We start from the raw sequence: 14243 nt of genomic DNA on the forward strand, positions 1-14243 counted from the left end.
GGAATGAAAATACCCTAGAATTTAGACAATACATACAAAGCCTGTATATAAAGGGGTGGTTTACGTTTACGTTAACTTTTAGTATGTTATACAATGGCTAATTCTAAGCAACTTTTCAATTGGTCTTCAGCAGGGTCAGAATGGAGCATTGGGGGACCAATATGTTCCAAATATCCGGGGCCCCCACATGCATTCACGAACGTTGGTGTGCGCCCCATATAGGGTTGCCATCTTTTCTAGAAAGAAATACCGGCCTTCCTATATATTTATATTTTTTCACTATTAATAACATTGGGATCAACCATCAAAATACGGGCCAGGTGGCAACCCTAGCTGCACATCGTTGCTTTCTTTTGGAGGCTGGAAGATCAGGGAGCAGGTCTGGGCAGAGGTCCATGAGGGCTGGAGCCCACTGGGGGTTTTTTTTCTGGACCAGTCCAACCCTGGTCTTCATTATTTATAGTTTTTTTTTACTTATTAACTTTTACTTTTGATTCTTTCCAGCTTTCAAATGGGGGTCACTGACCCCATCTAAAAAAACAAATACTCTGTTAGGCTACAAATGCATTGTTATCGCTATTTTTGATTACTCCACTTCTTATGCACATTCCAGTCTCTTATTCAAATCAATGCATGGTTGCTAGGGTAATTTGGACCCTGGCAACCAGACGGCTGAAATTGCAAACTGGAGAGCTGCTGAATTAAAAGCTAAATATCTCAAAAACCACAAATAATAAAAAATGAAAACCAATTGCAAATTGTCTCAGAAGATCACTCTCTACATCATACTAAACGTTAACTCAAAGGTGAACAACCTCTTAATATAATTATATATATATATTATAAATAAATGTCTGCTTTGCTTGGGGCAGCTCATGGATTTGTATCATCAGGTTGCTATGCACACAGCTAACCAGGTGGAGCTTTAAACAACAGGGGTGACTGAACCAAAAATAACTTATTCAATACAAATAAGGACTTGTGCTTTAAGTAAATTATACTTTAAAACATACTAAACAGAAAAAAAACGGTTTAAATGGCTAATTGGGGGCTGTATCTTTGCCCCACCATGCTGCTACCCTAAGCAACAGACCCAGAAGCCCTAAAAACTGGTCACAGCCGGCCCTTGCATTGGACGTCACGCAAGCCGCGGTCGCGCTGATTACGTCATTACGAAACAGCCGTATTCATCTAGTAGCCGCGTCGCTGGGTTTGTGACGCGCTATCTGTGCGACAGAGAAAGTGAGAGAGACACACACAGAGTGGTGTTATGGCTACTGGCGGCACCGTGAGACCTGCTGAAGAGCCGGAGGAGGAAGAAGAAGAAGAGGATGAAGCAGTCGAAGAGGAGGAGGAAGAAGATTATACCTTCCTACCCTTGGTGCACGACATCATTAAATGGTACATTTTGGTGGGAGGAGGGAGCAGTAGCCACTCCCCATTGTATATCATTCGCCTTCACAGTATGTCTGCCCCTCTCTGCACTGCTGCTTCTGACTCTTGAAATAATGTAGGAAAAGACCAGCTCTCTTCTAGGAAAGTCTCTAATTCTTCCCAAGGTTGACTCCTACTACATTTCTTCAGTAGCTGCAACCAGCAGTGCAGAGAGTTACAAAGGGCACTGACACTGAACATTTGCCCAGAACTCTACTAGAAGCATTATAAGAGATATTTTAGTCATTCTTTGGATGGGCACCACTTCCATGTTCTTTATTTTTGCTTTCCTTTGCAGCTAATAGCAGAAACTGTATTTTGCTTTAAAGGAGACATACAGGATCAATGAAAAAACCCTAATTTTGTAGGCAATTATGAGTAATATATGGTGTTGCTTTTACATGGTGCTTAAAATTAATATTATCTTTAAAAATGGCCCCTTTATTGGAGCTCCCTATAGATGTTCTCTTGTCCCTGTCTGTGTTTCAAATGAGGGGTGGGCTTGTCCTAAAGTCCCTGCCAGAAGCACAGTAGGAGGGGGACAGCGAATCACAGCCCTGCAGTCACACAAGCACAGACAGGCTTCAGTTCCCTATCAGGTCCTGCTAGCTGCTGATTGGTTCCTGTCCTTCAGTGCAGTGAGCTGAGAGCTGCCGGCTCCCCTGCACAGTCTGGGAATTCAGGGAACAGGAAGTGGAAGAGAAGGGAGGGATTATTGGGGTTTTTGCAGAAATATTCAATAGATCTGCCGGAAACACTACTTTTTAAATCATCTAAATCAGTATAATGCACTGGTACATTCTTTTTTTTTTATTTACACAAAATATCTCCTTTAAAGGGGATCTATCATGAAAAGGAAAATTTAAAATAAGCTTCATTATACTGAAATAGGAAACTTTCAATTTTCAATTAAAAATTCTGTCCCGTTTCTGAAGCAATCAAGTTTCACTATCCCTCTCTCGGCATCTGTTTCTCTTCATTCGTTCTTCATGCAAGAGTTGGGTGTTAGATATTCATTGACAGTTACATCCAATATATCTTATGGGCTCCCTTTCCTAGCAGATGTATTAGAGCTCACTCAAACAAACAAAATTAACAAAATGTCTTTTGCACAAATTCTGCATGTAGAGAGACATGATGTCTGGTGATTTTAATAGAGTGAGTTCTAATACATCTTCTAGGCAAAAGGAGCCCCCCTATAAGATATATTGGATCTAACGGTCAATGAATATCTGACACCCAACTGCTGCATGAAGACAGAATGAAGAGAAACAGATGCTGAGAGAGGGATAGTGAAGATAAACTTGATTATTTCAGAAACGATGCAGAATATTTAATTGATTATATTTAGAAAACTTCTTATTTCCGTATGCTGATAAATTTTCATTTTTGCGATAGTTCCCCTTTAAATGTGACGGGGAGTTTAGATAGTCCCTAAGGATCATGAGTTACCCTTTATCTCAACGGCTTATTTACAATCAACCATTTGGAATGTCTGTGGCCAGGATTAAAGGACAAGGAAAACCTCACAAGAGCTAAGAGGTCTACTCTATTCAGAAATGACAATAGAATAAAACCCAAATTAGGTGCCCCTATTCAAACAAAAACGACTTTTTATTTATCAGCTATTGGTTGAGGTCTGACAAAGTCAGAAAATACAATTGATTATAAGAAAATAGAAAAAGAAACCCCACCAATAGTTGCTGTTCTATAATTATCGAAAAATTCTGATGGGTGTTACACCGTACTTGTATAGAGAATTAATTAAATAAATAATGTGCTAAAAATTTAATTAAAGTGCTTAGTGCAGTTATAATGACGTTAAGTTATCCTAAACAGTTTTAAAAAAAGTGATCAATTCAATTCATCTGTGAATCGATAATACTTCCTAAATTCATCCACAGATTAACAAAAAATTGATTATCTAATTAAAGTGCAGTGCAATAATTTAAAGTGTTCAACCTAGAGAATTAGTTAGCTAATTAAAAAGTGATGCTGCCTGATTTTTCTAGCACCTGGGACACCACAAAGTTAAGGCAGGACAGGGCAACCGGGGCTGTGGCCTTGGTATTTAACTTGCCCTAGATGTTTGGAGAGGCTAAGTAACCCTAAAAAGCCACAAACTGTCGGTCCCTTAGAATGGAGACAAGATTGGAGAGGTTGTATAGAAAAGGTAAGGATTTGACCCAATGACACTTAACCGCACTTCCGTTGAAATAAGAACCAGACTGTTCATTTTAAATTAAGTTTGCAAAAGAGAATCGATTTGAATCAAAGAGAATTGCTGAGAACGCCGACGTGCGTTTCGCTAAAAAGCTTTGTCAAGGCGGAAATTTTTTTCACTTGAAACTGTTTAGGATAACTTAACGTCATTATAACTGCACTAAGCACTTTCATTCAATTTTTAGCACATTATTTATTTAATTAATTCTCTATACAAGTACGGTGTAACACCTATCAGAATTTTTCCATAATTCTAGTACAGCAACTATTGGTGGGGTTTCTTTTTCTATTTTCTTATAATCAATATGTGCAGTGATAATGGGGTGCAGCCATCAGCTGAGTACTCCTCGGAGAGCCCCATCTGATCCTCAGGCCTCCAGTTGCACAGCCCAGTATAATACATTATATTTCAGTTCCCTTCCCTATTTACAATCCAACGCCCAGGGGCCAGACGTGGCCCTCTGAGATTTTAGGGCTTCTGGTTGGATCAGTGTCTTCTTAGACTTGTTTGTATGAAACATGGGGCATGACTAATAATCAGCCGACTGCATGAGAATCCGGTGATCCCTGCCAGGCTTTCATTTGTTCTTTATGGCTTGATAATCACAGGGCAGTGGATTGCTGGTTGGGCGGCGGTTTTAAAGGAGAAGTAAAGCATAACTAAAAAAAGTAGCTAGAAATGTTGTACATTATATTTTCAGCTTCTGTACCAGCCCAAGGCAATCGCAGCCCTTTAGCAGTAAAGATCTGTGTCTCCAAAGATGCCCCAGTAGCTCCCCATCTTCTTTTCTGCTGATTCACTGCACATGCTCTGTGTTACTGTCACTTACTGAGCTTAGGGACCCACTCACAATATACAGTACATATAGAATAGAAATGTCACAATATAAGGCTGATTAGTAATTAATACAGATAATTACTACATGGCAGCACAGAAACCAGTGCAATCAGAATTTAATAATCAGCCCTGTAGCATCAGCTTATATTACAGGGGAATCTCATTTTCTGCTGGATAATTAGTGACGAGCCCTAAGCTTAGCTTCCCAACAGCTGCTCAGAGCCCACTGAGCATGTGAGTGTCACAGACACTTTCCAAGATGGTGACCCCCTGTGACAAGTTTGAAGTCCTGGATCATTGCTGCTATTGACAAGCTGAAACTTTAGCCTCGTGCAATAAGTTCATTTTTAGGCTTTAGTTCTCCTTTAAGATGATTTATTGATACTGTGTTGTTTGCCTTCTCAAGGCAAGAAACACTTTACCTTGTACAGTTTTCTTATGAAGACCCCCCCCCCCGTGTACCCCACTGAGCACATTGCTTTTTTTTTTTGGTGCCTTTCCCGTCGTCCTGGATAGTTGTAGAGATGTCCCTCGGTGTCCTGGGTAGTTGTAGAGATGTCCCGCGGTGTCCCAGATAGTTGTAGAGATGTCCCAGATTGTCGGAGATGTCCCTCAGTGTCCTGGATAGTTGTAGAGATGTCCCACGGTGTCCCAGATAATTGTAGAGGTGTCCCGGATAGTAGTAGAGATGTCGCGCAGTGTCCCGGATAGTTGTAGAGATGTCCCGCAGTGTCCCAGATAGTTGTAGATATGTCCGCAGTGTCCTGGATAGTTGTAGAGATGCCCCGCAGTGTCCCGGATAGTTGTAGAGATGTCCCGCAGTGTCCCGGATAGTTGTAGAGGTGTCCCGGATAGTTGTAGAGATGTCCCTCAGTGTCTCGGATAGTTGTAGAGATGTCCCGCAGTGTCCCGGATAGTTGTAGAGGTGTCCCGTATAGTTGCAGAGATGTCCCTCAGTGTCTCGATAGTTGTAGAGATGTCCCGGATAGTTGCAGAGATGTCCCTCAGTGTCCCGGGATAGTTGTAGAGATGTCCCGCAGTGTCCCGATAGCTGTAGAGGTGTCCCGGATAGTTGTAGAGATGTCCCTCATGTCTCGATAGTTGTAGAGATGTCCCTCAGTGTCCCGGATAGTTGTAGAGATGTCCCTCAGTGTCCCGGATAGTTGTAGAGATGTCCCGCAGTGTCCCGGATAGTTGTAGAGATGTCCCTCAGTGTCCCGGATAGTTGTAGAGATGTCCCGCAGTATCCCGGATAGTTGTAGAGGTGTCCCGGAAAGTTGTAGAGGTGTCCCGGAAAGTTGTAGAGGTGTCCCGGATAGTTGTAGAGGTGTCCCGGATAGTTGTAGAGGTGTCCCGGATAGTTGTAGAGGTGTCCCGGATAGTTGTAGAGGTGTCCCGGATAGTTGTAGAGGTGTCCCGGATAGTTGTAGAGGTGTCCCGGATAGTTGTAGAGGTGTCCCGGATAGTTGTAGAGATGTCCCTCAGTGTCTCGATAGTTGTAGAGATGTCCCGCAGTGTCTCGATAGTTGTAGAGATGTCCCGCAGTGTCTCGATAGTTGTAGAGATGTCCCGCAGTGTCTCGGATAATTGTAGAAATGTCCCTCAGTGTCCCGGTCATCTTCAGATATTTTACGGCTTTTTCCAGAGATCTTCTCTTCAGGTCTTTTTCAGCTCTTTCCGGCACTTTGGGTTAGCGCAGCTTCTTCTGACGTGTTTTTTGAGCCCAAGTGTTAGTTTAGAATTCGAAGTAGGTGGTGGGACAGATTATCAGATGCCACTGTGCTTGTGCTGTTCTGCCTTCTGCCTGTAGTGTAGACTTGGGTGAACAAACAGTGCTGGCTACTAATCGTCTCTGCTAGGCAACTGAACTCTGAACTTGTTCTCTGCTTGGTGAGTGACCCCCCTAAAGCTGCCTTTATAGAAAGTATGGCCCCGTGTGACACTAAATGCAAGTTAGCTAGTTGTATGGAGCAGGTATGGCTAATTACCCGTGTGAATACTTTTCAACAATGCACAATATTATTTTTTAGAACTTATATTTGTAAATGTGCCACACTGGACTGAAACCTGCCTACTCAACGCAGGCCATACTGAGGATCAAAGTCTTTGCTAAGTAGTAGACAGGCTGATGTACAGCATTTTGAGAACAAACTTTCTTCAGGTGAAGCTCAGAAAGTGTAATTGTACAGGGGGCGGATTAGTCATATAAATTAAGATGGTTTATATTCAGTACTTTTTGACTTAAGTTTCCTTTTGGAATTAAATAATTTTTTGCCTTATCAAATATTACACACACAGTCTGTCATTAAATGATGGGGGGCACTTTATCTGCATTAGAATGGGAGTGTGCATTGTGCCTGATGCTGCCACTCCATTCCTATTTAGTAAAATAGGTGTATTTTGGGGGGGGTTCCACAAAGTGGGCATGGCTAAAAAAAATTTTTTCTCCCTCTTTCTTGTTCTCAAATGTTGGGAGGTATGTGACAGAGACAAGCACTAATTGCCTCAGAAACTCCTTCAATCCATCCGGTGGGCTCTGGGAGCGATCCTCCATCCTATGTCCCACCGGCCCACTATTTTTATCAAGGTAGATCTCCTGATGGGGGACAGGCAGGGCCTCCACTAGAAATCATGGGGCCCCGTACAACAATATTTTTGGGGTTAAAAAAAAATTGTGGTGCCAGGGCCCCCCATAAAAGTTATTTAAAAAAAATTGTGGTCAGGGCCCCCCTACAAGTTAAAAAAAACATTGGTGCCAGGGCCCCCTTACAAGTAAAAAAAAAACAAATTGGGGCCCCAGAGAATATTTTTTTTTTTAAAAAAAAAAAACATTGGTGGCAGGGGCCTATAGAGTATTAAAATAATACATTGGTGGCCAGGGGATTAAAAAATAAATAAAAAAACACAAAGTGGTTTTCAGTAGATTTGAACTCGTGGCTTCAAAACTTCAACTTCCCCTTCTATCGTGACTTTGGGTCTTTTCGCCGCTTCAGGACTTCAATTTCGCCTGTTTTTGTGGCTTTGGGTCTTTTCGCCGCTTCGGGAGTTCGGCATCGGCTATTTTCGTGGTTTCGGGTCTTTTCGCCGCTTCGGGAGTTCGGCTTCGGCTATTTTCGTGGTTTCGGGTCTTTTCGCCGCTTCGGGAGTTCGGCTTCGGCTATATTCGTGGCTGTCCGGCTTTTCGGCACGTCCACATTTCAGCTGTTGGGGACTTCGGAAGGAGGCGGCATGGTTTCGGCGCTGTCAAGGGGGACCCGGCTCTTTAGAAAAGGTCAGCACTGCCAGCCCCTCCTTCAGGCCCGGGCCTGGTTCACTTGTACCCTGATGGTGGCCCTGGGGCGAGGTGTTGAGAGTAGATCCCAGGGTAACAAAGTCTGGGCACCCCTGCCCTAGGGAACCCATTATAGGACCCTCAGATTGAACAGCTTTACTGATCTTAAAATTACATTATCCAGTTATTCCCCTGGATGCCATGTCCTCATCACTGCTCCCACCTTCAGCCTCTGAATCACCCCAATTCCTGGCTCAAGTGCACTCTCAGGCACAACACAAGTGTCTCCTATTGATCAGCACTTTACTTATGTGAGTTCTGATTCAGAGAAACAGCAACAATACATTGTGTAACAGGGACACTTTCTATAAACAGGAAGCTCCTTTCTCCCTTCCCACTGTTAAAGGGGAACTATCACAAAAATTATAAAAATTGAATATAAGCTTCATGTTACTGAAACAAGAAACTTTCTAAATACAATCAATTAAATATTCTGTATAGTTTTTGAAATAATCAAGTTTATCTTCACTATCCCTCTCTCAGCATCTGTTTCTCCTCATTCTGTCTTCGTGCAGCAGTTGGGTGTCAGATATTCATTGACAGTTAGATCCAATATATCTTATAGGGAGGCTCCTTTTGCCTAGAAGGTGTATTAGAGCTCACTCTATTAAAATCACCAGACATCACGTCTCTCTACATGCAGGATTTGTGCAAAAGGCAGTTATTTTGTTAGATTTTGTTTGTCCTGGAATCCGTTATTTGAGAGAGCTCTAATACATTTGAATTAAATTCTATTTAATAAATTGTATTCAATACGTTTCTTATTTCAGTGTGCTGAAGCTTATATAAAATTTTCATTTTCGCAATAGTTCCCCTTTAAAGGGAAACTTAACCATAACATTTTAGCATTTCTACCCTGCTTCTTGGTTATGTTTTGCGGTTCTGTACCAGCCAAAGTTGACCATAGCCCTTTATCAGTGAAGGTCTGAGCCCCTGAAGATGACCCAGTAGCCTGGATAGACTTTGGCTCCATATATACTGTCTTCCAATTGGCTCCCGATGCACAGAGAAGACATATGGCATGCCGAAATTGTAAGCACAGGGACCGAAACGGATAAATAAACCTTCTTTTGCTTCATCATCATTTGCTTTTTTGTGACATTCCTGCGAGTGCCGTCAGTCTGTACCCTCTAAATTTTACTGTGTGAGCACCCAGGTATTCATATACGTTTCATGTCTGCAACCTTTTTACTAGGGATGCACCAAATCCACTATTTTGGATTCGGCCGAACCACCGAATCGTTCGGCCGAATACTAATTAGCATAAACAAATTAGGGGTGGGAAGGGGAAAAAATTTTTACTTCCTTTTGCCACAAAAAGTCCTGTGATTTCTCTCTCGCCTCCCCTAATTTGCTTATGCAAATTAGGATTCAGTTCGGCGATGCAGAAGGATTCAACCAAATCCTTCTGAAAAAGGCTGAATCCCTGATTTGGTGGCATCCCTACTTTCTACAGTACTATAATATATATATATATATATATATATATATATATGCACACGCTCATCACTGCTCAATCTATGTGGATAAGTGAAATAAATGAAAGCTTAATTACTTAGCATTGCTGTCGAGCAGTGACAGTATAAACAAGGCAGCTCGTTCCTCATGTAAATATCTAATTAGGCCTCCTTTTCCCACCGAGCCATTAAAGTGAGGTTAATTGCAGCCGGCAGCATTCTCTGATAAAAGGGAAAGAAACAAGTAGGCAGATTTACACTTATAATGGCGATGACGCTCTGGATACGGCAGATGATGCACTTGTCCGTCACACGGGTGTTATGGGGTGTAAAATAAACTCAGGAACAATGGTGTACGGCTCTGTCCTTTAAACAAAAAAATCATAGATCCAGAGTAAAGAAAAAAGCAAATGATTGGGTATTCCTGGTAAGAGACCACTTTATAGCCTAAAGCTCCCCATAGACGCGGCGATTCTTCTTGCCGAACGACCGATTTTAGGGAAGCCCGACCAGTCCTTCGAAATTATCGTGCGGTTAGTGGGATTTGAACGATCGTACATCTTACGATTTTTCGGCCGACATCTGTCGGGAAATTGATCGGCCAGGTCAAAAAATCTTTGTCGGCCCCAGTGCAATCTATCTATGTTTGCAGGGCCAAGCAGGCAGCTCCCCCAATTCGTACGATCGTTCGAGAAAATCGTGGTCTCATGATGAGGATCTGATCTTTTAAAAATCTCAACATCTATGGCCAGCTTTAGTCCAAGGGTTGCCAATTGATTTTTGCCACAACTTAATTACAATGTAATTCTCCTACCGCACACCTGTAGTTCACCAATCCTGCAGTTGGTGGTGCGTTCCTTCCGTTGACCCAGCCGGGTCCCTTAGCAACCAATGTGTATAAGAAACGGATCCGCACACACGCTGATTAATGCAGTCGGGGAATATCCCCTTTAATTCAGCCACCAAACATCATGTTTGGTGGCTGAATAAAAGGGGATATTCCCCGACTGCATTAATCAGCGTGTGTGCGGATCCGTTTGATTTTTGCAACATGCAGAGAATTAAAATGGGGTGAGACTCACTACTAGTAAAGCAGTAGCCCAAGTGTTTTTAGGTTAAAAAGACTTTATTAGGACACACATAAGCCTAACATGTTCATGCCTGGATGGTCTCCCCTTGGTACAATCCTTTTAAAGGGGTTTTGACCAATTAAGATTTGCATGCATTACATCACACAGAGCCTTGAGCCAATCAGAGAAAAGCTCATTAGGAAGTCAAAGACCAATGGGGTGCATACCTGCGCTCAGGCGCCCCCTTCCCAAATACACAGTGGCACGTTGGCTGGCGATGAAGCAGCAGGTGACTGAAATGATATTTATAAGGCAGTAAATGAATAAGTCCCCTTTGTGTAGGCCTCCCAGGAATACCCATGAAAGCAATAGCCTCCATCTGGCTGCAGGTTTCCTTCTGAGCCTGAGCTACCAATGAAAACATCTACGTTATTGGCAGCGTTACTCAGGCGCAGGTTAATCTGCTGCTCCATCCATGTCGGTTCTGTTCCTGTAAGTGACCCACGTCCTTTGTTGCTATTAAGGCAGTGGGTTTTGGAAGAACTTCCGACTCTTTTCATTTGTAGGATTACACTTAGAAATCCCAGTGACATCCATCCATGGCATATGGGCTTACCTGAAAGGGAACTTTGGTGCAAGTTCCTTGTTGCATTTTGCCCAAAAATAGGCCCTTGTGCAATGACCGGGGAGGGGGGTCTTGCAGTTGAATATAGTCATTAAACCAAATCAAAGGCCTGCAAAGCTGATTCTGCAACGGAACCGGTTTCTCAGGGGACACAATTTAGGAAACTAAAGCCGGTCCAAAACCCACAGATTGGATGGGTGCGGTTGGATTATTTACCTACCCGGTGCATCACGGCACGTCTAATTGTGCCCAGTTTGTCATCTCTGATATCACTGATGCTTACTGGCTGCTTTTATATCTTAAAGGGATCCTGTCATCGGAAAACATGTTTTTTTTCAAAACACATCAGTTAATAGTGCTACTCCAGCAGAATTCTGCACTGAAATCCATTTCTCATAAGAGCAAACAGATTTTTTTATATTCAATTTTGAAATCTGACATGGGGCTAGACATTTTGTCAGTTTCCCAGCTGCCCCTGGTCATGTGACTTGTGCCTGCACTTTAGGAGAGAAATGCTTTCTGGCAGGCTGCTGTTTTTCCTTCTCAATGTAACTGAATGTGTCTCAGTGGGACATGGGTTTTTACTATTGAGTGTTGTTCTTAGATCTACCAGGCAGCGGTTATCTTGTGTTAGGGAGCTGTTATCTGGTTACCTTCCCATTGTTCTTTTGTTTGGCTGCTGGGGGGGAAAGGGAGGGGGTGATATCACTCCAACTTGCAGTAAAGAGTTATTGAAGTTTATCAGAGCACAAGTCACATGACTTGGGGCAGCTGGGAAATTGACAATATGTCTAGCCCCATGTCAGATTTCAAAATTGAATATAAAAAAACCTGTTTGCTCTCTTTTTTTTTTACACAAAATATCTCTGTTTTGCTGGTCTTTTTTTGTGCACCAGAGAAATGTATTTTAGCAGTATGCCTTTATGAGATATATAATTTCCAAAGAGATCCGCCTTTCTCAAAGTATCTTATTCAACAATAACGATGAATTACATACATGATCTGGCTGCTAAACCGCAGTGACAATGCCGTATAGTAATTGGCAAAACCAGGTAATTGTCTTTAAAGCATACACCCTAAAGCCCTTATTGTATAATGAACACTTGATATAAAGCCTGCCTTCCGCTGGCTAAAATGAAAATCGCCTGGGGGTAGCACACGTGGCGCTTCGTTTTCCGAAGTCGCCCGAAGTTTCCTCATGAACTTTGGAAATTGAAGCGCCGTGAGTGCATTGCCACTGGCGATTTTTGCATTTTAGCCGGTGGAAGGCAGTTCGGGGAGATTGTCGCCCCAAAGAAGAGGCGATTAGTCTCCAGGCAACTAAATCTCCCCGAATCTGCTCGTGTCGCCAGACCCTAAAACTCCCATGAACTCAACATTTGACTATTCAAAATGTATTATTAAAATCAAATTTTTTTTTTTATACCCTGACAAATTGAAATGACCCGAAAATTCAAATCTAATTCGAATTCGATCAAACTTGAATGTCAAGAAGGCTGCAAACATCTCCAAATTGATCCCTACACCTCTCCCATTGGCTTTAGGTGGCGAATAGTCGAATTTGATTTCTTAAAGGGCCAGAGAATAAATCATGAAAATCAAATTACATTTTTTTTTTAAAAAACAAAAACTTGAATCTAATTTGGATAAGTCCCTAGTAGAATTTGACAGTTTTAACCATAACATTTCTTTTTTAGTTTTCAATTTGACCCTTGGTAAATCTGCTCTGCTCCTTCTCCGTAGCATGGACAAAGACAGCCAGGACGTATACCAGGAGCTGAACGAGCTAAAGAGTAAATTCCAAGCCATGAGGAAGCTGGTCGGCAACATGCCCGGCATCGACATGAGCCCAGAAGAGCAACAGCGGCACCTCCAGAGTCTGAGGGAACAGGTACAGACCAAGAGTGAACTGCTCCAGAAATACAAGAGCCTCTGTATGTTTGAGATACCAAAAGAGTAGCTTGAGTAAAGCACAGACTGCTGCAACTAGTGGAAGGTTCTGCCAAACCCAACATGGCGGCCAGCATGCTGGGTGTTCAAATATGGATGAAGCCATTGCAATCACTATACTGGCAATTGCCCTCGTCAATGACTGCCGGACTCACACAAGGGGTATTCCTAATGGATTTTTTTTTTTAAAACTGCTACGTGGTTGCTAGGCTCAGTGCCCCTATAGCAACCAGACACTGGTGTGAAAGATTCAAATGAATAGGAGAAGGTACATGTTATCTCCATCTTCAACATACTTAATGTTCATGTAAAAGTTAACTTCCCCTTTAGTTCTATAAGTATATGTGTAATACTTTCATTTATAAGTATTTTTTTTTTTTTATTGTTGTTATTCAGGATACGGGTCTATCCATAAAGTTTATTTCACTGGACTATTCCTTGTACTGGAAGTTTCTCTGGAACATGAATCACAGGTGCTGATGACTTGTTAGAGTTCATTGAGGTTGTAGCGCAGAGCAATTAGCAGGAGCTCAAATGAAGAGTGGGCGTTCCACTAATTAGTAGCCACGAGAATAGTTTCTTAAAGGTAACACAGTCCTGGAATACACATGGCTCTCTTGCTAAAGGATTTGGCATTGAGAGACCTAAATATATCTGAAATGACGCGGTGTTTATCTGTAGTGCAGAGGAATCCGCTCGGCTCCGTGCTGCTCATCACTTGCACCTCCCTAAATAATGGATCCAATGGATCTAAATCGCCGGCGGAATGGCACATAATGGCACTCTGAGTGCAACGTTTTCCAAAGTCGCCTGAAGTTTCCTCGTGAGGCAGTTTTGGGTGACTTCGGAAAACGAATTGCCCCGAGTGCCATCCCGCCGGCGATTTATATTCTAACCGATGGGAGGCAGTTCGAGGAGATTAGTTGCCCTGAAGAAGAGGAGATTTGTCACAGGGCGACTAAATCTCCCCGAATCTGAGCGTTTGCCCTGACCCTAAATATTAGCTTGCTGTTTCCTATTTCCTAGGAAATGAAGATAATCGCGTCCTGCAACTTTAAGGCTTGTGACATCAACTGCTTTCTGGTTACTAGGGTGTAACTACCCTAGAAACGGGGTAACACAGTGGGTGTTAAAAATGGAAGATCAGCATCAAGTGGCCTGATGAAAAGAAAGATGAGCGGTGGAAAAATAAAAATAATCACAAAACCAAGCCCCCTACAATGGATCTGTTTGTTTGCTGGGGTCAGTGACCCCCTTTTGATAAGCAGGTAGCAGCAGTTGCAGGGTGAAAAAAAACGCAGCATAGGAATGCCAA

At 42.5% G+C, this 14243-nt stretch overlaps 1 protein-coding gene across 2 annotated transcripts; it reads left to right on the top strand.

Annotated features, from left to right (window-relative positions):
• The first annotated feature begins 1195 nt into the window (after window positions 1-1195).
• On the top strand, window positions 1196-13359 carry med9.L (mediator complex subunit 9 L homeolog). 2 transcript variants are annotated; one of them, XM_041575749.1, is made up of 2 exons: window positions 1196-1401; window positions 12676-13359. In XM_041575749.1, exons 1-2 carry the CDS (start codon window positions 1332-1334, stop codon window positions 12936-12938), a joined length of 333 nt encoding a protein of 110 aa, XP_041431683.1. In that variant the 5' UTR covers window positions 1196-1331; the 3' UTR covers window positions 12939-13359.
• The last annotated feature ends 884 nt before the right edge of the window (window positions 13360-14243 follow it).

The sequence above is a fragment of the Xenopus laevis genome, chromosome 9_10L (genome assembly GCF_017654675.1).
Source record: "Xenopus laevis strain J_2021 chromosome 9_10L, Xenopus_laevis_v10.1, whole genome shotgun sequence".
Taxonomy (NCBI): Eukaryota; Metazoa; Chordata; class Amphibia; order Anura; family Pipidae; genus Xenopus; species Xenopus laevis.

What these genes read in the sequence shown, in the direction of transcription:
- med9.L (XM_041575749.1), top strand. Translation starts at nt 1,332, where the DNA reads ATGAAGCAGTCGAAGAGGAGGAGGAAGAAGATTATACCTTCCTACCCT. An exon ending in GTGCACGACATCATTAAATG is followed by an intron (nt 1,402 to 12,675) that starts GTACATTTTGGT and finishes TTTCTTTTTTAG; the next exon opens with TTTTCAATTTGACCCTTGGT.